The sequence below is a fragment of the Equus quagga genome, chromosome 11, assembly GCF_021613505.1.
Source record: "Equus quagga isolate Etosha38 chromosome 11, UCLA_HA_Equagga_1.0, whole genome shotgun sequence".
NCBI lineage: Eukaryota > Metazoa > Chordata > Mammalia > Perissodactyla > Equidae > Equus > Equus quagga.
In genome coordinates this window covers 53,125,836-53,153,147 of record NC_060277.1, presented here as the reverse complement: position 1 = coordinate 53,153,147, position 27,312 = coordinate 53,125,836, and the positions used below count along the sequence as shown (strand labels likewise).

At 45.7% G+C, this 27,312-nt stretch overlaps 1 protein-coding gene across 1 annotated transcript in view; it reads right to left on the bottom strand.

Annotated features, from left to right (window-relative positions):
- Positions 1 to 751: 751 nt before the first annotated feature.
- The window catches only part of IMPG1 (interphotoreceptor matrix proteoglycan 1), a 119,408-nt gene continuing 92,847 nt past the window's right edge, over positions 752 to 27,312 (bottom strand). The window contains 6 exon segments of the mRNA XM_046676263.1: positions 752 to 829; positions 2,387 to 2,431; positions 2,433 to 2,460; positions 8,188 to 8,383; positions 24,002 to 24,221; positions 26,709 to 27,241. Coding sequence (XP_046532219.1) covers positions 752 to 829; positions 2,387 to 2,431; positions 2,433 to 2,460; positions 8,188 to 8,383; positions 24,002 to 24,221; positions 26,709 to 27,241 — 1,100 coding nt within the window.

Genomic DNA, 27,312 nt, shown 5'->3' with positions numbered 1-27,312 from the left:
CAAAGTACAACCTCACTTTTTCCCCAATATGATGTCTTCCTTTACAATAGATTTACGCAGCAACAAGAAAAGTAAGATTTTCCATGGTATGTATATCTGAACCACAGTTCTTTTTTGTTTTAAAGGAACAAGTCAAATTATTGGCAACAAAATGATCTACTGTGTAAGCAGTACTTTCTTATAATGTGCCTAAGAACTGAAGGAGTGTGTGTGTGTTACAGACACAGAGGTGTGGAGCGTGTATACATGTGTGTATATTGTCTATACATTCATGCATTTGGAGAGGCCTGCATCTCTTTGTGTAATCAGTCAACCTTTATGTAACATATAACACGAGCTTTGCTTCTCAGGATATTGTTCACCCCCTCCTCCCAAAACAATAAGTAAGTTACACATGTTGTAAATGATCTGTGAGCAATATTTTAAGGGCAGCTGGAAACAAATCTGGTTTACCATCACCTTGACTGTCATCCAGGAATAGCCAAATATGTTTCACTGATGGTGTTTTCGATTTTGATTATATAAGCATCATTTTCTTCAGAATTTACCAGTCATCAAGTATCCAGCTCTTCTCTACTGGAAATGTGGCGTGTGCTGGTTCTCAGTGTTGACTATATGCCTGGATTCCCATGACCAGTGAATATCCCTGCCTATGTTTTCAGGGTTTTGACGGAGTGGATACAATATTTCTTGAGAAAGCAAGCCATCTCTCTTGAGATAGATTAAATGATAATTTGTACATTTTCAGTTTTTAATTTCCTTCCCAATCTTAATGGTTAAATTCTTCATATCCTACAGTCTGTAATTCAGAATTTCTTTTCCTGGTTACCTGGAAGAAAAATAGTTTTAAGGGCTTAAAAAATGCTACCCAAGGTCAAAACAATGGTTCATTCCAATATTACCTCTGCTGGGGGATGAGAGAGTATGTTTGCCATTTAGGATATCTTCTTTGAAAGATTAGAGATGCCCCCCCAAATATTCTTAACTTTATAACCTACTAGGAATGTATTCTATTTCTTCTTAAACCTATTTAGATTCTCAGGCTGCACCGTCTCCTGAAGCAGAGGTGGCACCATGTTCCCTTCCAGCCATAGCAGACATCATTGTCCCATGTCGCTTCTTCATTTGGCATGTGGTCCTTAATTCTACCTGGCACTTCAGGATGTAGTTGGTGTTTACTTCATCTGGGCATTTTGTTGATCCTGTGTCCCATTGTTATTTTATGGCCTGCGTATGAACTTTTTCTGTCTTCAGTTTTCTTTGTTTCAGGAAATCAAAATGGCACACGTTATTCTCAGTGAGCACTTGGATACAAGAAATTATGATTGGCATTTGGTGTGATTGCCTCCGTACCCTTCTTGATTGTAGATTGACTGTAATGACTTGTTTCAACTGCCAGCTTTAACGTATTTGTTTCCATCCAACCCTCTAGATCTCAGGTAGAGTGGACACTGGCTGATTTTCACTCATTTTTTACCATTAAAATTTTTAGGTATAATTTTTGAAACTAGGTATATTTTTCCAAAAGTTATTTAAAAATCTATTTGTAGGCTATATTTAACCTGGTTCTAGATAAGTTATTTTCCTTTGTAAAATAAAATTATTTTAGTCAAATGAAGTGATTGGATGAGTATTTTAAAAGAGACATCTAGGACACTGGAAGGAACATTTATCTGAGGATGAGCTTTTAGGAATTTTTGAAGTTACTCATTGTTCACAAATCATGTTCTACATTTTTTTTTAAAGATTTCATTTTTCCTTTTTCTCCCCAAAGCCCCCCGGTACATAGTTGTATATGTTTAGTTGTGGGTCCTTCTAGTTGTGGCATGAGGGACGCTGCCTCAGCATGGCCCGATGAGTGGTGCCATGTCCACACCCAGGATCCGAACCAGTGAAACCCCAGGCCGCTGAAGCAGAGCATGCGAACTTAACCACTCTGCCACGGGGCCGGCCCCCTACATATTTTTGCTTTAGCTGATTATTTGAAATCAAAAGAAGATATTTTACAAGAATATAAAGTTATTCAGTTCCAGTAATATAAATTATTATTATGACAATTTCAACCTTGTTGAAATGCATTTGATAAATCACATGTATATTTTTACAAGAAAAGGTTAGGAATATTATAAAATACTTGGATTGCTTCTGTTATTTTATTGTTTTGTTTATACATTTCAGTTAATGCCAGACTTCTGTCTCAATCCTTTCTGCAGCAGGAAACGCCCTTTTCTCTCTCAAAATACTAAATTAAAAAGCCTGGCAAATATAGGAAAAGTGTTTTTACTTATCTCTATTTAAAACAAGAGTAAGGCCCAGAAACGTTTTTAATTTCCTCCAAAATTCAAACTCAGTAATTAAAACTGACATATAAAAATATGATCTTTACCTTGTTATTTTGCTCATATAGCACTAGTTTTTAGCTAGTTTCATTATGCTTGATTTTTAGAGTGATCTGGTGACCTGAAGAATAAAGCAAAAGCAAGACTTCCTGTTGCCTGGGCTTATCAACATTAATAGCAACTACAACTTTCTATTATTTTAGTTTTAAAATTATTATGACAAGTAAAAATGGATAGCGTATTTTTGCAGGTGCCTTCTGTTGGGGCTGGAGGAAGTATGCTCTCTGCGTCCCCCCTGAGTTTTGCCTTCCAGTTGGCTCACTGTTTCTTAAGCAGTGGTCTCAGGAGGATTGAACAAAGCTCATGGGAGAGATAAGTGATCAGTTCATCTCTCAAGAAGTCAAGTTATTTTTAAAGTCAACTTCTGAGTTGTGGTTGCTGAAAAATATCTGGTATAATATACGAAGGTGTAATATTTGGGAGATACCTTCCGATATATGCTCCCTTATCAGTCAACTGTTTTCTTTCTTCCAACATTCTGTCCATTATAATTCCAGGGAAAAGGGGAAGCAGGGTTTCACTATGGGAAGGAGGGAAAATAACATCCCGGTCTCACTGCTTCATGGGAAGAGGGCAGAGGAGAGAGGAGTAGTTGGAGGAGGTTAAGTAGTAAGTCCCTTGTTCCTCCTGCCACCAGCTAACGTAGCATTTTTGGTTCCTGCTTGCCCTGGTTCCGTGATTTGGAGGCTCTGAGACTGCTGGGGGTCGGGCAGATGTCTGGAATCAGAACTGAGAGATCGCAGGTGAGGGGAACATGGGAATGGAAACTTTCCAAAGGACGTAGTGAGACAGGGAGAGCCACCCTCCTCACTTGCTGGACCTGCGGATACCACCTTGGAGAAGAGAACGGAAAGGAGAGGATCTCTGAGCCTGACTACATGTTCCAAGGGAGTGAGCTGCTGAAAGTGACTGCTCAAACTATTAATCAGATACAACTTTAGAAACCGGGTTGGACCATAGTAAACTCCAACCGTTCCCTGTCTCAGCTCTCTTGGTCCACCCATCCCTCGCCCTACCCACCGCGCCCACCTTCCCATCCAGTGGAGAAAGGGCTCAAAAAGGAGTTAGGAGCAGCTTCTAGAGGAACAAAACGAGCGCCCCCCTCCCCCCCCAAACACCTGAGGTGTAGCACGAGTAAAACTGTGACCTTGCTGTGGTTAAAACAAGTACTTCCGTACTATTAAAACTCCTCATAAATGTCACTTGGTACCATCATTTACTTAATCTGGCCCCTATATTTGTAAACAGTTTCCATTATTATAAATAATGTCACACAGAACACATTAGACCCAAGTTAAAGAACTAAAGGAAAATTTTTAGATCTGAAGAGGAAAAGTCATGAATAATTTATTCTGTTAGATCTAGATTTGCATTTACTGTGTATGTATAATGATAATTGTGATTAATAAAAATCAAACTCATTAAACCAAAAAAGGGAGCTTTGAAAACGAAATTTTGTTTATTCTTGGGAGAATTTTGCTAAGTTCCTAGTACAGCTGATTTGGTATATAGAACACCTAAAATTGAGGGAAATGAAAAATGTGTGGAGTGTATTCCTAAATACTGAGTGGAGGAGAACCGAACAGAAGGAAGAGGTGAAAGTATAATGAACGGCAATGACTTGGCAGAATGAAGAGAACTGCCCCAATTCCAAAAGCTCATTGTGTGTCAGCGCACTCAGCACCTCAGGGCACCTGCCCTCAACGTGATTTTCCTGTCTCTTCACTTTTAGGGAGAATAACAACAATGCAGCCGAGTTTACATGTTGTTTTTAAAGTTACACCACTTAGTGTTCTCAGCTGATATGCATCTGGGTCTGGTTTCCGGGACTGAGAGGCACTCGCAGGGGTTCCTCCCATGCTCCCCTTTGTTGACCACCAGACGGCTCCACTGCCACTGGGCTAGCAGTTGACACTGAGGGGCAGCGAAGACAGTGCTGACCTAATCCCATGATTCACTCCTATTATCTCTATTATATAGGTGAGGAATTTGAGGCTTACAGGGGGAAATGTTGCTCAAGGCACAACTAGTTAGGGATGGAGCTCGAATTGGAATTCAGGTTTCACGTTAAAGCCTCTAATCTTAATCATTGTCTTAATCTATGGTTGGTAAGGTCTTGCCATCTGATCCTCATATAGGTAAGTTGTCAGAGTCACACGAATGGCATTGTGTGAGGAACAGAAGTGACTGACGCCAGGGCTTGCCGGTGTCGGGGCCTGAGGGACTCTCAACACTGTGCACACAGGGTTCTTCTCCACTGAGAGGCTGCCGGAAGCAGCTCGTGGGGGCAACGGGGTTTGTCCGCCTGCTGAGGAGATCAGGCCTTCATATTTAACATTTAAAACGGAATCTTTAATCAAGGAATTGGAAAGGGCAGAATTGAGGTGGTGTGGGGATTTTTCTCTTATTCTCAAAAAGAAATTGAGTATCTTTCTCTCCTTCCTTCTTTCCTTCCTTCCTGTCTTCCTTCCTTCCTATCTACTGCCCGGCGTCTAACATGGTGACTCAAAATGCTGAACTGAACTGGTGTGAGGAGTATCGGATTCCCGTGAATGTGAACACCACAGGTCCATCCTGGCCCCCAGAGGCAGGCAGAGGTGGACGGAGTAGAACACCCGACTTGGCGAGAGCCGTTCTTTTCCAGATCACCCTGTGCCTTGCTCTGTTGATCTCAGGGAGGGCAACCTGGAATTAACGTGATCTTCTTACTCAAGAAAGGGAGCTGTTTAAGATTACAGCCTGTACAGCTATCTGAAACAGCAAATAGGGCTGATGAAAACAAAAACCGAATGCCGTACACTACTGTTCATAAAAGCCACGTGCAAGCCCCTTCTCCTCATTCATCGTGCTCATCGACTGTTTCTTCCTCCCCAGCCCCCTTTCTTTTAAATTATACAGTCATTATTAAAAAACTTGGACCCAATTCCACTTCTTTCATAAACAGAATCTATGATCCTGCAATTCTCTTTCTCATCTAATGAAATGTCTTGGCCTTTTTCTACGGCAGCTCTGGTAGAGCTGTGTTCTTGCTCTCCTTACCTGTTGTGCTCCACAGTGACTACTACGCCCCCCATGGATGATTTAACTATTCCCTACAGATGGGCTGGACAGTTGCTTCATGATCCAAAGCAATAATGCTGTGCACAATTTTTTTTTTTTTAAGCGAGAAAGATTAGCACTCAGCTAACATCTGTGCCAATTTTCCTCTATTTCTTGTATGTGGGATGCCACCACAGCATGGCTGATGAGTGGAGTAGGTCCATGCCTGGGATCCACACCCATGGACTCTGGGCCTGAGGTGGAGCGTGAGGAACTTTAACCACTCGGCCACAGCGCTGGCCCTGCTGTGCACATTTTTTTGTACATGTATCTTAGTGCACAAGTGCAACTATTTTTGTAGGAATAGTTGTCTGGAAGTAGAGTGAGTCAAATTTAAAATTTCATAGATACTAACAAATATTTCTTGGAAAAAGGTTTTCCAGTTTACACATCCACCAGCAATGTTTGACAGGACAAATTTGCCCTGGTGTCACCCACACTGGATAGAATCAATCTCCTTTTGCAAACTTGTGAGTGACAAGTGACAGCTCATCAGCTTGGACTGCCCTGACTATAGTGAGATGGAGCATCTTTTCCTACGTTTTGCTGGTCATTTGGATTTCTTCTATGGATTGCACCTCTGTATTCTTTGCTCATTTCACATTCACACGCTTGTCTTTTACTAATGTGTAGGGGCTCTTATTAATATGGCTGTTCATCCTCTAAGATATATGATTAAGATATATGATGAGTTGTACATATTTTCCTCCCACCTTGTTGCTTATAGGTAAATTTTACTTCTAGTGCCTTTTCCCTGTGGCAGTCCTCTTCTTAACGTCTTCTGGGATGAGATCTTAATTAGGGGAGGTTTTTTAGCCCAAGATTATAGAAATATTCTAAAAAGTGTTTGTCCTTGTACTATCATAGTTTTGATTTTAGGTTTGGCTCTTTGACGTAGAATTGATTTGTGTGTAGTAAGGAACTAACTTTATTTTTTTCTAAATAGAGGCCAATTGTACTCTAATCATTGTGGACCAGTCCATATTTTCCTTACTGATTTGAAATGCCTGTTAAAATAAATTCTCTAGTACATAAGGGTCTGTTTGGGGCTTATATTTGTTCTGTTAACCTATTGTCTATCTTAGTGTTATAAACAGAATTACTTTACATATTGCTTCTTACAGAGCAACCTCCTCATCATCGTACTTCAAGATTTTCTCCTGCACATTTTCATTCCCAGAGGAACTTTAGAACCAGAATGTCAAATTCCATAAGGAATCCTGTCAGCATTTTAATTGAGATTAATTTGGAGAAAATTGACAGCATTGTCATAATCCTCATTACCTGAATGAATACTCTGTGCTTTATGTTTTTTGTAAAGATGCTTTCTAAACGCAATTTCAAATACCCCTTGCAGTAACCCAGCCAAGTGGGTTTTATTAGTCTCATTCTCCAATGAGGAAATTAAGGTTTAGAGAAGTTAAGTAATTTGTGCAAGATCACTCAGTAGATTGCTAAACCTAAATCTTAATAACAATTTGACTCCAGAATATTGCTTCTTAACAACCATAGGATAGTTGTCTTTAAAGTGTTAATACTTTAAAGGAACAAGGTATGTTTCATCAAGGGAAAGGTTAAATCTCTCTTGTTTCTTGTTGATTGGGTATGGAAGCAGATGGCTACAAGTCCCCTTGGTGGGAAATTAGAGACTATGGCCACTAGAATGAGTAAGAGGACAGTAAAAAAACCCAGGATGGTCTAATGAAGACATGGGTCTGAGGTGATCAACACTGAGGAAATGTCCAGGTGTGTGAGATGGGAAGCCCGTGACTAGAAAGAGGACAGGCTCACAGAAGCCTGCAGAGGCGGAGGCCACAGTGTGGCCCATCTGGATGTCACAGGACTTGGAGAAGAATTAGGAAACTTCATGTTCCCTGTTTATTCCTAAAGCCGCCTACACCTTAAAGTCTGGTTTGTGACTAGAAGGCCCGTTATATCTCGCCTCCTCTCCCCCTCCTATGGAGCATCTCTTAATCTATCTTTTGGAAATGAAGGATTGATTAGACTTATAACAACTATAGAATGGACTACTATGTAATCATTAAAAATGATACTACAGAAATTATTTAATGGCATGAGGGAATGTTCTAAGTAAAAAACTGACTAAAAACAAGAAGCCAGTCTAATTCCAATTTGCTTTAGAAAAGTCTATATAAACATTCTATATAAACATGTACACCAAAAGATAATAGCAGTTAATGTGATGAATTCCACATGATTTTATCTTCTGCCTCATAATTTTCTATATTTTCCAGCTTTCTTATGAGGAAGGCAATTACGTTTGCAAACAGGGAAAAAACCAAATATCATACACACACACACACACACACACACTCACACACTGCACACACCTGCACATTAAGGTAATAGACCGTGTGGTTTTCTGTCTTAAAGCTGACACAGGATCTTTTTTCTTCCCTTATTTATCTTAAAAAAAATACTGCAGAAAGGCTTAGAGCAGTGGTTCTCAAAGTGTGGTCCTTGGCAGCAGCCTTCTCTGTGCCCCACCCAGACAAGCTGAAGCAGAAACTGCGCCCAGCAGGCCCAGCCATGTGTGTTCTAACAGTGCTTTTCTGGGAGATTCTGATTCGCCCTGAAGTTTGGGAACCGTGGGTTTAAAGGCCCTTGTGAAGTCATTCCAGCGGTAGGTTTCTGAGAAACATGAGTAACAAATTCGTGGGGCCACAACGTTAGTGTGCCCGACCCACCTGCAGGGAGCTCACATTCCTCTCCAGGGGCGCAGAGGCCCGCGTCCCCGCCGTCCAGGCGCCCCTGGCCCTCGCAGCCCCGTCGGCAGCGACACTCGGCTTCCTCGGTTTGCTCATTCCTCACACACTGCGCGGATTCTCCGCAGGCCAGGAATTTGCAGGGGTCTGCTTGATCAGCTGTAAGAGAGGGAGAAGATTTAACGAATGATGGCGCCTGAGCAGCAGGACTGGCAAAAGTCAGAGGCCAGAGACCAAGTATTTTGCCATCACCCCATTTTGGAGTGAGTTGTACAGCAGTGATAAGGGGCTGGAGTGAAAATGGAACCACATATCTCTGTGCCTTGAAGAGTGAGTTTATAGACAGGGGTGATAACATTTAGCTCCAAATATAATTATGCATAAACTTTGTTGGGCGTCAGAATCATCTGGGGGCCTTGTTAAAACAGAGATTCCTGGTCCCATCTTCAGAGTTTTTGATGCAGGAGGTATGGGATGGGGACTGAGAATTTATTTCCGGGGAGGTCCCAGGTGGCACGCATGCAGCTGATCTGCAGAGCACATTTTGATACCCAGTGCATTGGAGAACTAAGATTTTTTTGTCTATTAGTTTTTTTAAAGGTAGACATTTTTTGCAGAGATGAAGTGTAAACATATATTTTTAAGATCAGAGGTACCTTATAAAATAGTAGACAGTTATTTATGTGGACAATTCTGAAGACTCAGCATGACTTCCTGATTTAAAAAACATTTTTCTCTTATTCCCTGGCTAATTCCTAAGACCCTAACGTTAGAGATTCCTTCCTTTGGAAAATCAAATAGACCTCTGGTATCTGGGTCTTCTTTGGTCATTAATTGTTCTCTTCTACTCTATTCTGAATTCTGTATGATTGTCTCAAATTCTTCGTAAAGTGGATTATAAATCAAGAGAAATGTACCCAGATTCTTCTATACAAGGAGCCCAGTACCTCGTCTGCTATAAGAGCTCTAAATACAAGCTCTAAATATAAGTTAGAGCAGAGATCACCACGGAGCGGATTGTCCGAACTGAGTATTTCAGGTGGGTTGCGTTTGTATGTGCGGGGACTACGAAAGGCCTTCCGACTGGACCCAGAGCACAGGCACAGAGGCGGGAAAGCAACAGACGGATGAAGAGAGAGCAGGGGAAGCCGCGACTCGTGGCCAGGAAGGAAGGGAACTGGGCCTGGAGAGGTAAGTGAAGGCCAGACTCTGGTAGGTCTGGAATGCCATGCTAAGGAATTGGGACTTTTCAGGCAGGTGGGAATCACGGCAGAAATGGGGGGGGGGGGGGGGGGGTGGGTATTAACCGAATTGTGCTTTAGAAGGCTTGTAAATAGAACTCAGAATTTTCAGAATTTGGCTTATTTCAGTAATCATCTGATCCAGTATTTCCCAACTGGGAACATCTGCAGAGCCCTAATTCAGCAAGACTCAGTAAGTTTTATAATAAGGTTTGCTGGCTACACAATGTTTTTTAAAAAAGCAAGTGAAACCAACGTAACAGGTTTCTTTCTTTTTCCCTTGTTCTTTCTCCCTTTCTCTCTTGTCAACCTCACCCATTCTCTTTGTACTTTTAACTGCCCTGGGGTTATTAATAAGCTAATGTCTATTGCGGCTCTTCAAGCGGAGAACACAGTTGCAGCTTCGTGGAAGTTACGACCACGGACTGTGTGCATGGGCCACTGGGGCACAGCTGGCGGGCAGAAGGCCACTGGTCCTGAGGTTTGCTGTCCTGATCCCGCACCTCTTGTGGTGGGAAAAGCCAGAGTGAGGGAGATGAGTGGGCCCAGCCCAGGCTGGGGCCAGAGCAGGTCCTTGAAAACCTGTTTTTGGTTCTCCCAGCAAGGTACACCCGCCACAGACTCCGTGTGAAGTTGTACATCTCTGCAGCTGGAGGGGCCCTCCTGGACGACCAGGCTAATATGAACCAGCTCGCTCTGCCTCGCAGCCCCTGAAGCTGGACATGTCAAGGGATCCTTGTCACTGTTTAGAAGGTAACTCAGATTTCCCCTGACAACCCAGCTGACTCAGGTCCAGGGCCTGGTTTGATATACAACAGCTGTCAGCTGGTTTACACTCCGGACTGCGGTCTTGAAAACAGCAGCCAGGAGGCAGGAGTCAGAGGCTCCATCTCCCTCTCTGCAGTGGAGAAGTCAGTTTAACTTGGAAAGCGGACTGAATGCACTGATGCTGCCCCTCTGAAGAGGAATGGGAAATGTGTGATAACCAAAGGAGTTTCCCGTTAAGGAGATATTTCTGTTTTACCATAACTTCCTTCAGCCCAGCCACGTGTAGTCTGAACAGAACACAAGAAGGCAACACTGGAGAAATGAATTCATCCAAATTTGGGTATATTTGAAGAACAAATGCACCTAGCTCATGGAGTCCTTGCTTTCCCCACAGTACTGACTCAGGACCAGCCTACAGAGACGATGTGGAGACTTCACAGCGCCGACCGCAGTTTCTATTCGCTGTGCACAGCATCTATTCATTCAACAAATAGCCACTTGACCTTTCAAAATCATCAGCACTAAGAATTCTAGACCAACTAATTGCTTTAGATTTTTATTTTATCCATATATAAAATTTTACAATTCAGATAGAATTTTAGAGCTAGAAGGTATTTTAGAGACTTTCTCGACTGAGTTGCTCTCTTTGCAGAGGGGGAGGTGAGAGACTCAGTGAAGCTGCGTTACCAAGATCACGCCTGTCTGGGCTCAAGTCCTCTGACTCCCTCCCGCGTCCTTGGACTGTGCGGGCGGTTCCAGGGAAAGGCAGAGCCCAGGGCGCCGCCGGCTGTGGCCAGCCAGGGCACTGCTGCCGACTGGAGTCAGAACAGGAGAGACCAAACTTGCAACGTTAATGTGCGAAGCAACTGCTTCCGCTCCTCTACTACTTAAAAATATTCTCCCTAGGTATGCTGACGACCCTCCTCACTTACATATCACACCTACAACTTTGGGCTTTAGGTAAAGACTGAGGACAGAGTGTGAGCGGATTCTGGGGACGAAGCGTCTCGGAAGAGAAGAGATTGGCTCTGTGAGGAGCGAAGTTTAATAGTAGAAATTTCTCAAGCGAAACTTTCCCTATGTTGTTGTCATTTTGTTTGTTTGTCATATGCTAAAGACATTTCTCCTTAGAAGGATGGACTCGTTCACGGGTAGGCCATACAATGGTTTGCCTTTTCCTTAACACAGCCCCAGGGATTTGCACAAAACAAATGAATCTGCACTTCCCATTCCTTGCCCTTGATTTGGTCAAGATTAATAATATAAACATTATGTAGCAACAACCTAAAATGTTCTGTTCTAAACATGCTCTGTAGCTTGAAAAGAGGGAGGACAAGGAGACTGGAGATCAACAGTCAATGAGGAAGAGAACAACTGGATGCCATTTTCTAGAGGAATGTTTTCAAGTCATAATCAAGATGCATATGGATTTGAGGAGGTGAAGTCCTCATGCTTGCTGTATAGACTAATTGGTCTGTAATTGCCTTATCTTTTTGGATTTGCTTAAATCCCCTTTAAATAGATTATTTCTATGGTGGGTTTCTCCATGAGTCTGTACCGCACCCACCAAAGACCTAGTATGGTCTGGGGCCTCCTTTGGGCTTACTACAATTGCCTGCTGGAAAAATGACTTAATTTTCTGTCCTTGACCCGTTTGGACAGCTCTTCTGTAGAGCAAACTTGACAATCTCTCTGTAGAGGCAACCCAGGGCACTTGGATAGTGAGTCGAGTGGTGTCAGTAGCTGCTAGTTTGCAGCTGGTGGGAAAAATCCAGGTTCATCCTGGCACCCAGAGCTCCTGGCCTAGCCCTCAGCTTCCCGTGTGGATTCAGGCCATAGTCAGAGCATTAAGGTCATTCTGTTTCAGGCCTTGTCCCTGACTTGGCCCAGGGATCATGAGCCTGAACCTCCAGCTTCACCAGGAGCTCAATGACAATTATTTACACAAACAGGGAACTCACATTTATTGAGGGCCATTTTGTTTTTGACACTGTAAACATGTCTTCATTAATATTCACAACAAGCATCCAAAGTGGATATTGCTGACCTCATTTTCGTATGTGGAAAAATTAAAGTCCGTTTTAGCTAGTAAGTATGACCCAAGATTAATATCTGTATTCCTGTTTACAATGTTCACTTTTGACAGCATTCTAGTAGTTTGCAAATATGGGATTTCCAGGAGACACTTCAGGGCTCCAAGGGGCCAATAGGGGATGAGAGAGTGCGCAGGAGGCCGGACCACGCCAGCATCTCCTCTCTCATCAGTTCCCACATCAGACTTCCAGGAATGCTTTTCTTTGAAGGAGGGCTCTCCCAACTAAACCCAAGCTCAGAACCATCATCTGGCACCACTCCTGCAGGAGGCAGAAGGTTCCTTCTAGAAAGTACAGGCTGATGCTACAGTGGCTCCGCATTTGTTTCTGTTGTTCAAACGCGACAGCAGTGAACATGGCTTGAAGTAAGTGAGCTGCCCTGTGGGGCTTGGAAACATTTGTATCATTCTGCTAGTTCCAATGGAAGCTCATTTTCTGTATCAGTTTCTCCTTTGGATTTGCTTATGTGTCTTCAGTATGCATTTCAAAGGTCCTTAGAAGCACTCCCAACTGGCTGGCTGAGGAAGGCTTTCTCTTGCTCTCCATCATGTGATCAAAAAGTATTTAAATGAATGTCCCCTGCCTGCAGGGTACGCTTTGAGGCATTTTACAGTTAGAGTTAAGAAGATTATGGTCCTGATCATCAAGAAGTTCATAAATTCACGGAGGTCATAGGTCCCTGATGGTTCCTGACTGTCTTTTTCAAACTTCCTGTTTCTGGTCCCCAGGGTACTCACGCTTGTCAGCCTGAGAACAGGCTCTCCCTGTCTGCCAGGCTCAGGGGGTCTGAGGTCTGCGTTTCACCAACTCCAGTTCATGACGCCACCCCCTCCAACACCCCCACCCTGTCCTGTCACTTGCCTCACATCCTTGGGGCTGTGTATTGATTGCTTTTCTGCCTTCTTCTTTATCACTTCTTTGTCATTCCATCATCCCCTTCTCTGGTGCTGTCTGAGCACCGACGTGTTGGACAGGAAGTGGAGCACCTCCTTGCACTGGGTCCCGTCCTAGGTCGGGATTTCCGCTCAGGTTGGCTGGAACTCAGGCTTCCGCTGGGCTGGCCTGGCCTGGGGGCCGAATGCGTCTTTGCGGACGTTTTCTCATTTCAATGCTATGAAACCTTGTGTTCACTAGATGGCGCTCAAAAGCAAAAGAAATAGGAACGGACTTCGGGGGTGAAATTTGAGAGCTAGATCTGACTGTCTCCTTCGCACCCGAGTGCGCTGCGCGCCGGTGCAGGGCGGCGAGGCCTGGAAGGGGCTGGCGGGGCTGGCCGAAGCGCTCCAGGGGCCGCGGATAGAGCCGTCGTTGCTCCGCGATTGCCACGGGATGTGGCGGAAACTCCTGGATCATCTCCACCCGTTTCCAAGAGGCAGAGCTGGGGCTCCGCAGTTCAGAGGGAGGCGCCCCCTGCGCCCTGCGCTCCGCGTGACCGAGCCGCCCGCCGGGGGGTGCACGTGGGGAGCCCGCCACGTGCCACCTCCCTCCCCACCCGCGCTCGTCACCGAGCCTCTGCCGTCCCGCTCTTTCGCGAGGAGGACGGGAGGGCCCGTTCCTTTGCTTGGGGCATCAGGGAGGGACGTTCTCACTCGTCCCAGTCAATGGTAATGGGCTGGGCACAGGACACACAGCCTCAGGGCTCGCCACTCTCAGGGGCTCAGGAACATGTTCTAAATTCTTTAAAATTAGAAGAAAAAATTAATATAATCCAACTGGATTATATTTGTTTCTATACCAACGCAGTTGTAAAAATATTTTTACCAGTTAATATTAATATTTTTTAAAATTGATATTCATGAAGACAAAAGGGCCTAGAGCCCAGAAATCCGAATGCAGTCCTGGTAATCTGTTCCCTTCTCAATGCGAGACCATCACTTTCATACCCTGCGTGGTGCTTATTGCCTCTACTGAGGGTTCGTCTGAGACATACCGCAGGGACCTCACCCTCCGCACAGGCCCAGCGGGATCATGTTCCCAAATCCGGAGAACATTCGGGGATTGGCTGCACCTGCGGAGGCAGTGACCTTGCTCATCCTGCTGTCAACGCTGACGCTCCAGGAAGGCGCGCTGGGCCCTGAGGACTGGCCCCCAGCAGCTGTCTGCGGCCTTGGGAATGCAGGTTAGCGTCTTGACGTCTCGTTTTTCCCTTCTATAAAATGGAGTGTTTAAACCGGGTGATCACTAATGTCCCTCGGTCTCCCATTCTAGGTGTCCGACAGGAACAAAGACAGCAGGAGGGTTAGCTGGACATGTTGGCACAGGCCTCCAGAACTGTTGAGGCAATTCAGCGGTTAAAATGACTTAAAAAAAATCTACATTTAAGTTAATATTTCATTGTTATTTTATTATTGGCCAAAAATATTTTGCTTTTGGTTTATCGCTGTAGGACGGGATTAGAGTGAGAGTAATTATTTAATGATAAACAGCACACAGCACAGCACCGTGCACCCAGCTGGGGCTCAATGCGCACTGTGGAACTGGAAGTTATTGATGGGAGCGCTTTCTGGTTTACAGGGGCACGCAGTGTGGGAAACTTTGGGCTTCATTTCAATTCCTCACCATGCACAAGAGCACCCCCCCGGGAACTATTCAGAGCAGGCTGTCCACGATGCTTTCCTGCGGCTGTGTGAGTGCCCACACACACCCTGGCCTGGATGAGAGGCTGAAGGATTATCTCTGCTCTCAGCCATTACTGCATCTGCCAAACTGAGGTGTTTTGGGTGCACTGGCGTCAGGGCCTGAGTGTTCCAGGATCACTGGTGGAGGGAGAGTTTGACAGCAGGGCAGTGGGAGGTGGCCATGCAGCTGGGCTGAGGCCCTGGCTTGTGTGGAGTGTTTGCATTGAGGGCTTGGATGAAGGGCTCCGGGAGTAGCTTAAGGAGGCTCCATGGGGTGGCCTGGGTGTGGGATCACAGCCCGGGATGACAGTCTGGAGAGGGGTGAGAGGCATCTGCAGTCCAGCCGCTATGGGGTGCTCTTGTGGAAGCAGGCGGTAACCGAAAGCCCCTAGTGGTGGCGTCCCAGGAGCCCCAGGGCAGCAGCAGTGTCACCCCAGGAGACAGAGCCGGGGACACAGGAGGTGAGAAGGGGGACAAAAGGAGAGAGCAGAGGCTGGGGAGAGCCTTCTGGAAGGAGGATTCCTGTGGCTGTCCCCGCTGGGAAGGGACACTCCTAGCAGAGCCAACAGTACATATAAAGGGGACATCTGAAAGTTTGGGACTTTTGTTCCTGAGATTGAGCTTTTTTTTGACATTCTAAGAATATGACAAATTGTTATAGGAAATTTCATTTGGTGAAATGTAGAGCCTAATAGTTCATTCAGGATTAATTCCACTAAGTAGATTAAACAGCCTCTGTCTCCCCAGTGGGAGGGTGACAGGACTCCTTTGAAAGAGGCAGTGGGGAGAGCGGAGGGAAGCACACGGCTGCCCGTGAGTGCCGGCCACAGCCCTTGGCGGCTGTGTGGCCAGTACTGGAAGTTCCTCACGCTCCTCTGAGACACAGTGTCTCCAACTGGGCAATGGGGGGAAGGGATGCCTACTGTGGTAGTGAGCTATAAAGATTAAAATCATCTCAACTAATAGTAGCTCTTATTGTCTTTATTGTCATTATTGTGATGAATGACATCTACCGCCTTTCCAGAGCTGGTGACTAAATGGGAGTCTTAGAAATTATGCACTTTCCAGAGAAAAGTGACTTTGTTGGTCCACATTCTGGTTGGAAGCGTCCTGGATGGCTGACTGTAAGTGACTCAGTGTTTAACATATACCGGCCTTGAGGTCAGCCCATTTTTGAGGAGGCTTCTTAGGAATTCAAGGAGAGAATAAGTTATATGTAGTTTTGCATTTTTGAAATCTTCAACCTGCACAGCTAACTGTCATGAAAGCCCCACGTGCCTCTGAAGAATTCTCATAGCGGCTGAATCGAAAGATGCCTCTGGTAGTTGGGGCTGCTGGCGGAATACTGAGCAAGTGTGATGTTTGGTTTTCAGTTGATAAGTCACAGATAGTTCTAACATTGGTTTATGCTTTCATATCACAGATTCGTTTATTCAGGGAGTTTTCAAAACGTGAACGGCAAAGCACACGCCGTAGCCACCGCGCGGCTTCTCCCGGCTCCGCGCCTCTGCAGGGCGGCGCCCGCGAAACCGGGGGATCCTTCACGTTCGCTCTTCTCTTCCGTCCCAAAGTAGTCAGGAAGTGATGTTTCCCCTCCCAGCTCTACTACCACAAACTGCTTTTCCATCCTCACATTAGGTCAAAAAAGAAAGAAAGAAAGAAAGAAAAAGACTTGATTGGGTTTTGCTTCAAATTTTGCAAATGGAACTAAATAATTGGTCTGGCTGGGCATTGCCTGTAAATGTAAGAAAACCAGGGCATAGAAGAGAAATGCGAAATCCTCTGACCAAGAAGCCTGCGCCTCAGCTTGGCCCAGCTTCCCACGGGCTTCTTCCAGAGGCCCCTGACTTCCCTTTTCTTAGGGAAGTTGGTTTAGAAAACTTGTAATTGTAAATTCATTTTCTGCCCCTGTGAGATGTAAATCTTCTTGCCAGCGTTACCACTCAGGACTGTTTTCCCCAGGACCTGGGAGCCGTCCTTTGAAACGTAACCGTGGAGGAAGAGGGCGCCCCTATCTCCCAGTCTCTGGGGGAGGGTTGGAGCCTTGCTCCCGCTTCTGAGACAGGTGAACGGTGCAGGTTGACTGTCTCACTTTCCATTTCACCCCAGCCTCACTAAAATCTGCCCTCTGCCCTCGCCTCTCCACTGGATTGCTTTTGCAGAGGGTTCTAATGACTCTGAACTGTCAACTTAACTGACCTCCATCCGCTGTTCACTCAAAGCAGCTGAAATGGCTGCCCTGTCTCTCCCGCTCTCCTCCCTTCCAGCCTCTGCGGCGTCATCCTCTCCTCGCTCCCTTCACTGGCCGTCCTTCTACTTTCCCATTCAGTGCAGGGGTTTCTCAGCGTTCGGATCGCAGCTCTCTTTTCCTCCCGCCCGACACACACATGGCCCAGGGACGTTTTTTTCCCTGTTCGCTGGCTTCAGCTGAGGTTTCCCAAATGTACACTTTTGGCATCGGCCTTTCCCTGGCCTCTAGACACTTACTGCACGGGCTGGAGGGCAACTCGCCTGATGTCCGTGTTCGTAAAATTTGTTTCCCCAAAAACATTTCTTTTGGAGTAATATTATATCCTTAAGATAGCTTACTAATTTTTCCTTTATTTTTTGCATTAAAATTTTTAAAAATGAATTAATGTATGTACCTTTTGTAACTATTTATATATGTTTACTAAATATTTTCCAAATATGCAATATTTCATGAATAAGCTTTTTATTTTTATAATCTTGAGAATAAGGACTGTTTAGTACTTAGTTTGAAGTCTTTTTGAGGTTTACAAAATTGTATTAAAGTTTAACTCTAAAAGACCATAAGACATAAAAAATAAAAAGGAAAAGAAAAGTAGGACGCCAAAGTGGATGCAGACATTGAACAGGGCTCGCGGACAGCCAGGCTCTCCCTTCCTTCCAGGCCGAGCTCCCCTCCCTCCCTACTGTTTTTTTGTCTGAGGAAGATCAGCCCTGAGTTAATATCTGTTGCCAGTCTTCCTCTTTTTTCCTTGAGGAAGATTGTGGCTGAGCTAACATCTGTTGCCAATCTTCCTGTTTTATGTGGGACACCGTTACAGCATGGCTTGACGAGCAGTGCTAGGTCTGCGCCTGGGATCGAAATCCGTGAACCGCAGGCCGCTGACGTGGAGTGCGCGAACTTCACCAGTGCCCAAGCTGCTATCGAGATGGAATAGGTACCCCGGCCGCCCAGAAATGCCTGCCTTTTCCTCCTGCCCTTTCTGGAACAGCCCCTCCCTCCTCTGCCTGGGCCCACCACCATCGTACACCAAGGCATCCCGTACTCAATGTCGCCCTCTGTCTGGGGAGCCTGCCATGACACCCTGAGCCTCTGGAATTACTTGCTCTCTGTGCTCCGCAGCATTTCTGTGCATATTCTGATTATAGTATTTGGCTGACTCTATAGCTTTTCCTATACGTGTCTCTTTCTCCCGGTGCGCACTTAGTTCCCTGAGTGCACAGATGGCCTCCACGGACCTCTGGGTCCTGGTGCCTGTAACTGTGCCTGACCCGCGGCAGATACTGCCGAAGTGCTTCCTGAAGGTATGAATGAACAGAGACCCAAACCATGGCTGCAGTGTCATCTACTTGTCTAACTGTTCTGTAACGGTAGAGATAAGGGCCGGAGGAGCAAGACGCTGGGAAATCTTCTATAGTTTAAGAGCAATCATTCAACGTTGGGACATAGGGAGGGAAGCTGAGCGCGTGGCCTTCCGAGTCACGCAGGAGCCCTAACAATCGCGCCTGGGGGTTAGGGATCCCCTGGGGTCAGCCCGCGCCGCCTGCCTTTTACAGCCTGCAGGCAACGGATTTTAGGTTTTTAAATAGTTATGTAAGCACCTACATAATATCCTCGATTTTACCTTTTGGTTTGCAAAGCCTAAAATATTTACCATCTGGCCCTTTAAGAAACACTTTGCTGACCCCTAGAAGGTAGTAGTTTTGTTTGACTTACCATTTACTGTCGATTATGGCATTATAGAACTCTACAGAATTAGAAGTTGTCGTATAGAAATGCGTAAGATACAGTGATGGTGTTTTCTGTTTTGTATTTCGCTTAACCCTCTCATTTCGTCATTCTTTCTTTTCTCTGGCCATATAAAATCCCTGTTTGCATATCCTCTTTCAACCAGATTTGTCACCCTAACAATTCCCTTATTAATGAGTTAAATAAAACTTTGACATGCTCACTATCTATTTGTGTGACAATTGTGTTTTTCCTATTTTGAGAGTTATTCTCTGATAAGGGCTGGGGGAGAGGGGGAGTACAGCTGGCGGCTCCCAGCCTTGGGGAAGGTGGGCGGTGAGGCGGGGCGGGAGACACTCCAGGGTTGTGTAGCCTCGTTCTGAGCCCCTGTGTTTCCCAAGAAGTGGGAAAGGGGTAAGACACCAGGAGCTCAGTTTTGCTGTATTTGGCCATCCTGGCTGGGAAAAGGTTAAAGTGATAAGATGCCTTCTCCATTTTCCAAGGACAGATTCTTGGGCTTCTCGCCCATCAACAAGCTAGGTATTCATTCCTGACATGCAGCATTTCCAGCAGCCGCCCCTTTTCTCTCTAAAGATTTCCCCTTTTAATTCTCTTTCAAGGAGAGTTTTCTTGACAGATTGGAACAGCACCAATGAGGTCAAGCAAATATTCTCAAGATCCAACCTTAGTCAGGGAGCTTTCCTGTATTTGTTTAACTGACTTTCTGGCATTATCTGAGGTTTTGATTATCCGCACCCCTCAGACCTCCCTTACTACCTGCCGAGGAATGGGTATTGCTGGGCATCCGTCCAATCATTACATGTGAGGAAAGACCGTGCCAGTGATGGAGCCAGGGGCTGTGTAAATTGGAATTGGAGTCCTTATTCTCCAGGAACTGGAAGTCATCATCTTCATTCGGGGTCCAGGACCTGAGAGGCAGCGCGAGCAGTGGGCTGCACTGGCTGGTTGAACATTCTAATCAGCTCGCCTGTCAATCACCATGACAGCTTACACTCAAATATACACCAAAAGGAGAAAATCTGGATCAGCTGGTCACGCTGAAAAACTAGAAACAAGTAGCTGTCATATTCTAGATTACAAGGAAGAAAACTGTTGAAAACCATCTACATCTTTTCCCTTAATTTGTTTTCAAATCTAGACTCCCTTTTCTTCTATAGTCAAAGTACTAATTTTGCACATATTTTCCCAAACTAATATTATACAGGAGAACTGATGCTAGAAACACTTTACTATAACTGTATAGGTTTTTTAGAACAGCGTTTTAAATTTCAGGTTCAAGAAATTTTCTAAGACATGCAGATTCGTAGAAGTCAGAATTTGACTCTGTTCAGAAGCAATGGTTGTGAGTAGTTTGGGTTTTTGGGTCGTCTCTGCCTGGTTTGCAGCAAGCTGTGAACAGGGACGAGGAGCTGTGACTGACGTGAGAATGAGGGTGGGAGTGTTTGCGGGTCTGTGTCTGAGTGGTTCCCTGATCCCCGCTGGTTCTGGGGTGGCCACCTCCCTCTCCTCGGCAGCCACCACCCTCCAATGGCAGCTCCGACTACTGCCACCTACACCTGTGTGGCTGGTGTCCCCTCCAGCTCCAGTGTTGACAAAGACTTCCTCGACCAAACTCTGCTCAGACTCCTCTGAAGTGTCAGCTCAGCCTCGGCTTTTGGACTTCCGTGTCTGTCTCTTCCTTGTGCAGTTGTAGCAAGATTCCGGCTAAGCTGGGCTAGTTAGAATCCCCTATCCTCCAAATCTGATCACCCTCGATATCTAAGTGGGTTCCTCATCCCCTGCGGGGATGTCTGATTGCTCTGACCTGCCTTCCAAACGAATCCTGTGAGACCAGTTTAGCCAGAATCCCCCACCCCGACCCTGAAGTTTTGTCTTAGAACTTTTCCATCTCCTGAGCCCACCCTGCTGCTTGCCTATAAGCTTCCACTTGCCCCTGCTGTATTTGGAATGGAGGTCACCCCTCTCCCCGCTGCAGCCGTCGAGATGGTCCCCCTTGAATAAAGGCTTCCTCTCTGTCTCTAACAAGGGTTGTGGTAATTGTTTCTTGAACGGTGCTGGTTGTCTCTGCGGCTGCTGCAGCTGTTCAGCCCGCACCACCACCCACCACCACAGGCTGCCTCGCTGCCTGAGACGAGCCCCGCGGGGCTGGGGTTCCCTACAATAATCTCCCCCACGCTCTCTCTTCTGTTCAGGCTCCAGGCCTCAACGAAATGGGATTTCAAGGGAAACTCAGTGCTGTCTTCATTATGGGACCACTCCTTAGTGATCCCCAGACTCACAGGCCTTCACAACAACGTGTGGCATATCCAAAAGTGCTCATTAGAAAGTCTTTTTGAATGAAAAAGGCGTAGTTTGGATTCTAGCATCATTCTAAGGTGTCCCTCTCTGGCCACATTCAGGTTCCTTGGGGCGGGGACCAGCTTTCGTCCATTGACGTGTTATGTGGCAGGGGATGGTGCTGCTTGTTTTGGATTAAGCAGGTGGAAGATGGTCAAGGTCCCATCATCAAGCACTTGCTGTTACAATTGGCGAAGCTACCCTTTGCCTTTGGCGAAATAACTAAGCCAGGCCCCCAGCCATGCGTGAGGAAGCGCCCCGCCCCTGCCCCTTCCTCCCTGCCTGCTCGCGGCTGTCCTCTCCCCCACTCCGCAGACTGGAAGGAACGCTTTTGGGGACAGGTTGGCACAGCAGCCACAGAGCCTCACTATAAATAGGACCCCTTTTGGATATTGGATTTATGCATTTTCATTTATATAGAGGAATTCATAGGTTCATTGTTTATTTTTAACTTTTATGGAATCCACACTTGGCTTCCTAACTCTGCTGTCCTCAAACTCTGGCTCAGGCCTTACGCATGTCCCAGCTGGCTCACGACAGCCGTTTCTGCGCCGACTTCTCCCATTCATTCATTTGTTTATTTATCCATTCTTCTAGGAGTTTTCAAAGTATTAAAAATACAGATTTTTTCCCCTCTCCAAGTATCTAGTAAGAAATCAAGTCAGGTAATTTCCCCGGTCGTCCAGTGCACTCCGGCGTTCATCGATGGTTCTAACATTAAAAGTCTGACTGGGCGTGTCCCCACAGTACACCAGGCAGCCTAGAGGCGTTCCTTGGGCAACTCAGTATCAATTTGGCTCCAGGAGGGGCTGAAACCCACGTTAGCACCATCTCATTTCTATTGCTATTGGCTTCTTAGAGGAAAAGCTACACAGCCGAACTGTTCGCAAGAAATTAGTGAAAATGCTTTCAGTTCCAAGCTCCACACAATACCTAGTCATGGTACTTTTTACTGTTCTCACTTGTACCCTTTGGGGTCACAGGTTATCAGTCAAGTTAATAATGACAGTGTTGCAATATTAACTACTAACATTTATTAGTCACTGTGTCTAATGTTATGCTAAGTGTTGTAAATATTCTTTTAGTTAATCCTCACCCCTGTTACTGTCTCCATCTTCCAGTTATGGAAATTGAGTGCCGTGTTAGCACACAGGACTGACATTCAGAACTCTGGCCCTCCAAAGTCATGGCTATGCTGTGCTTCCTTCCATCACCAGAGTCCCTTATGCTCCCTGGCAACGCACTCCTGGCTTCCTGACCTCTTTCTAAGGCACTGCTTAAGTGGCATCGACATTGAGAAGCCTGAATCCACAGCAGCACACCCGAGCGCTCCCCGCCGCAGCTTGGCTCCTTACCTTTACCTGATCCTGTTGCTGGACGGGTCTCTAAGGAGACTGTCAGCTCCCTGAGGGAGGAAGGAAGGGAGGGGCCTGGGCCCTCACCTCCCTTCTGCCCTCCAAGTTCTCCCTCAACATGTCCCTGTGTTGTTGGCAGTGGCCTGAGAAATCCATGTCCTGATCCTAACGCGGGCCCCAGCTCCTCCTCAGCGCTGAGGTTGTTTGCAGGGGAAGGCTGTTTGTCACTAGGATTTAGGAGGACTTTGACTTCCTACGGGGTCCAGAGGGCTTCCCGGGCCACCGCTGTTCAGAGGTCAGCACTCGAGCCACAGCGCCTAAGGGCACTCTGTCTTTTTAATGGTGCTGTTTACTCAGTTAGGAGGCAATTTTCCTAAAGTTGCTGAAAGTTCTGCTCTGTCAAAGATAAGTGTCTCCCAACTGAGCCTTTTTGTTTGCATTCACCCCTGGCCTCTCCCCTCTGCCTTCTGTTAGTTCACAGGAAGCCAGAGAGGATGTCAGAGATACTCCACTAATTCACAGCCAATTAGGAAGCTTTGCTTTGAAGCTGACTGGAAGGTCAGGCTGGAGCCTTGCCCCCTTAAACTCCAGGGAATTACAAAAACTTCCTTCAGTTGCTTAGCAAATAGAATTTTGAAACTAATGGTGGAAACACTTCCCAATTTGGGCAAAGCTGGTTACAATGGTCCATCCGCTAGGCTTTATTAGCAGAACAAATGTTGGCTTTCTGTTCAGTAGCTTTGGGCTAAGCCCCCAGATCTTTAAGAGTTTTCTTCACATCTAACTCTACTTTGTTTTAATCTGCTTGTGGAAACTGATCTAAGGTATACAGCGGGAAGGGACATTATTTTCTTCGTTCTTTGGTGATGGTGAAGTGGCTTTTCCCCAAGTTTGAATTTTGGTCTAATGCTTATTTTTCTCTCCTCGGGATGCTGTCGGTTTCATCTTGAATTGTCTTAGGAAGGAGTGATTTGGTAGTTAGACTGAAAGGTTTCTTGAGTAGGAGCCCCCCGGGTTGTTGTAGTTCACTGAGAAAGTGCTTTTGACTTTTAAGAGAATGTAGATTAGCATGGCTGTGGGCTACATTAGCCAACAACAACGCTTACGCTCAGTGAAAGTTTTGTTCTGAGGGGAGGTTAGAGCTCCCAGATGGTAAGCCAAGAAGCCTGCTTGTTCTTTGCTGTTGGCTGTAGGAAAACTTCTCTTCCTGCCTCAAGACTCTGCCTTTCTCATGGGGTGACCCACAGCCTCCAAAAGGTTATTCTATCGAGTGTAATTTTCATTTGGTTCTTGCTGACCTGCATGCTTAGACAAACAAGCAAAGAAAACCAAAAAGCTCCCGCAAGGTTCACGGTTGGACTCTTTTACCTGGCGCAATGTCGAGAGAGTGGCTGTCTATTTCCAGATCGAGCTGTTGGGCTGCCGCCGAGCGAAAACCCTCCAAGACCCCGTGCACTGCCTCGGTGAGGTTATATGGCACCGACCTGGCGAACCTCACTCTGCTGTTCACGATCACGCTCCCGTTTCTGAAGTTCAGTATTTCGAGTTGCTTAAATCCCGTAAGATTGGATCGTAGATATGGAACCAGCTGCAAAATCAAAGACGGTTTACTCTTAACGCTGTTCTAAGTGCTCAGCTGCTGCTAATTCATTTATATTCGCTTTTCATTATCTGAGGCATCAATTTCAGTTCCTTTCTTATTGCTTCTATTTTGCGGTTGCATTTAACGTGAGACCAGAAGACCACCATTTAATGATCTATTTGCAGTGATTACACCCCATATTTCCACCTTTCTATCTGTGTATGGAGATGGATGGGCAATGGTTTTCTTCATGATGCATTGTGAGAACAGAGGATTTTTACAAATCCAGGCCAATGCTATCAGCAAAGCAGGAATGCCAGGTTCAGTTATTAAAAAAAAAATCCAAGCAAATAAAAACATGTTCCAAGCTGAGCCCTAGAGCAGACTGACCTATGCCGGTCTAAATGGACATCTATTTGGAAGCAACCAATTTGAAATGACCTATCGAAATACACAGCAGCTTGAACGCCCACTTGTCTGTCTATGCAGGACATGTTTCATGGTCAACACAAATGCGGTGCCATGGAAACAGCAGGGACCTGGCAAGCAGGAGACTTGGGTGTCAGTCCTGGAACTGTCCCTAACTTGCTTGGTGACCTTCCTCAAGCCACTTAACCATGGTGTTGTACCTCAGTGCCTTATTTGAATAACGAGGGAGAAGAAAAAGTGGTTCCCTAAGGACCTTTTCCAAACTATAATTTAATATTCTCACACGTATGCCTGGGGCAGGTTCCCACACCTGCGTTTTGGGAGCCACAGCCATCCTTCAGACCCTCATTCAGAAGTGCTTGATGCTCAGCGACGTTGCTCTGTCCTGACCCTGAAAGTGACCCCTCCTTCGTGAACCAACACCTCGAAGCCAGGAGCACACAGTGTGAGCTGAAATCTCCCAGGCTTGGTCCAGACCTGCTTGTTCTTTGTCTCTGTCTCCACCCCACCAGAATTTTGACTCTGACCCTGACCCACATTCTGATACCCTTCTCCCCACAAGGTTATTGTGAAAATAAAATAAAATTTTACTCCAAGTGTGGAACTTCTCTTCTCAATCCACTCTCTCCAGATCTCTCCCACTCACCCTGATGGGCTCGTTCTTTGTGTCTTAGCACTGCTTTGGCCTCTGGTGGGAATTCCCCATCTTCACCTCGTGTGCAGACGACTGGCTGCTCCCTTCTCCCAAATCCATTCTCCTCTTCTTCATGCGAAAGAGCCTGCCTAGCTGGAGACCACATTTCCCAGCCTCCCTTGCAGCAAAGTGTGAACACGTGACCAATGGAATATGAGTGGAAGAGATGGCGGCAACTTTGATATTGCTTGCCTAGGAAATTGTTTGCTCTGGGCTTCCTCTCTTTCCCCTTCTCACAAGTGGAAACAGAGATGTCCCAGTGACCCAGCTTTCACTGTGTGAATGAGGAAACACCCTTGGGGTTGGCAGAATGCAATACAGAAGGCACGCGAGCCCCTGGATGACACTGCAGAGCAAAGCTGTTCGACCCACAAAGGGAAAGAGACATAAACTTGCATCTTATTTAAGTGACTGTATTTTTGATCTCTTCATTAAGGCAGCTTAGCATGCAGCCTAAGTAACACACCTGGGCAAGGTGCACTTGGACACTGGCCCTCACGTTGTTCCAGTATCTGCTCACTTCATTGTGGGGGGGGAGGGATGGAAAGACGGCACAAAGTCTTCCTTCAAAGTCAAGTCTTCCTTTAACTTCACTTGAAGAATTGGTTTTGATGTGGTTTTAATTTGCATAATAACGTATATGAACCTTACAAATATGTTTTCTGTTATTTTTAGAAATTCTGCCATCTGTGTGATATGATGGTGTACTTGACTCTCATTCACTGGGAGAGGCAACGCATAGTTCACGCTTCTTATTGTACGTGTATTTCTTATTGTACATGTAGAAACAAATGTGAGTTTTCGGGATGTTTTATAATCACAGATATATGCTATTATGACCATCTTCTCAGTTTCTTTGTTAAGGATCAGGAATGATAAGCCACTTAGCCATTTTTTAGGTTTACAGGAACTTAATGGGAACCAAGAAAGGAGCCCGTACCCCTGAACTCTCAGCCTCATCTGTGTTGGACCATTCTAGCTTTGTACCTTTGTCAGATGGCTGGAAAACAGCTTGTGGCATTACAACTTAGGAAAAGTCCACTTATATCACTTTTAAATTCCAAGTTCAGTACTTGAGTGACTATGTATTATTCCTGGGAAAACTAATTTAGGAAGAACTATAATAAAAAGATCTTAAGGATGAGTTTGTTCTCAAGAGGCTGGTCAGCAGTGTCTGTGTCCATCACGGAACTCACTTGCTTATTGGATCTAAATGCATCTCTACACTCTAGCTGAATGCCTTCAGCAAGAGCCATCTCAGAGGCGTGTCTCTTCCAACCTGCATTGCTCAAGACAGCCAGTGATCATATTACACAGTAACAACAAAAAAACAAAGAAGAGACAGAGACTTGTAAGCAGTGCCCACTCACCAGCTGTGTGAATCGTTGCTCCAGAGCTTGGTACTCCAGAGAGCTCTTATTGAATAGATCATTGGAGAAGGGCATGTTGGCGACACGCAGGCTGAAGAACACTATCAGCTCCTGGCCCTTGGCGGCGACGGTCATAGAGCTAGTGGTGATGTACTGTGAAGTTGGGACTGGAGTGGTATTCTCCAAGAAATGATCCGGGCTGGAAACATATCCACTGAGTCCTGGTACCTCAGAGGCGGCAGGCATGCTAGACAGCTCCATTCCATCGAAGTCTCTGACTATATCTCGACTGTGTGTACTCGCCCTGCTGTCTTCTGAAGGAGCAGGTGAATATAAAATTTCTGGAGCTGACTGATTGATGGCAGAATAATCACCTGTGGACATGGGTAGCCCAGGGCTTTGTACTGTCTGGTCAATGGACATGATGTCGACGGTACTTTGATCAGTCAGAGAGAAGATGCTCGAAGCAGTAAAGAAAGGTAGAGTTTCTGATAGGGAGGTAGAGGCCATAGTAGGTGAAGACCCAGAACCATCTGTGGAGGAAGCTCCTGAGACCGATTCATTATGTCCATGTGTTTCCCCAAAGAGTGGAAAGCAAAAAAGA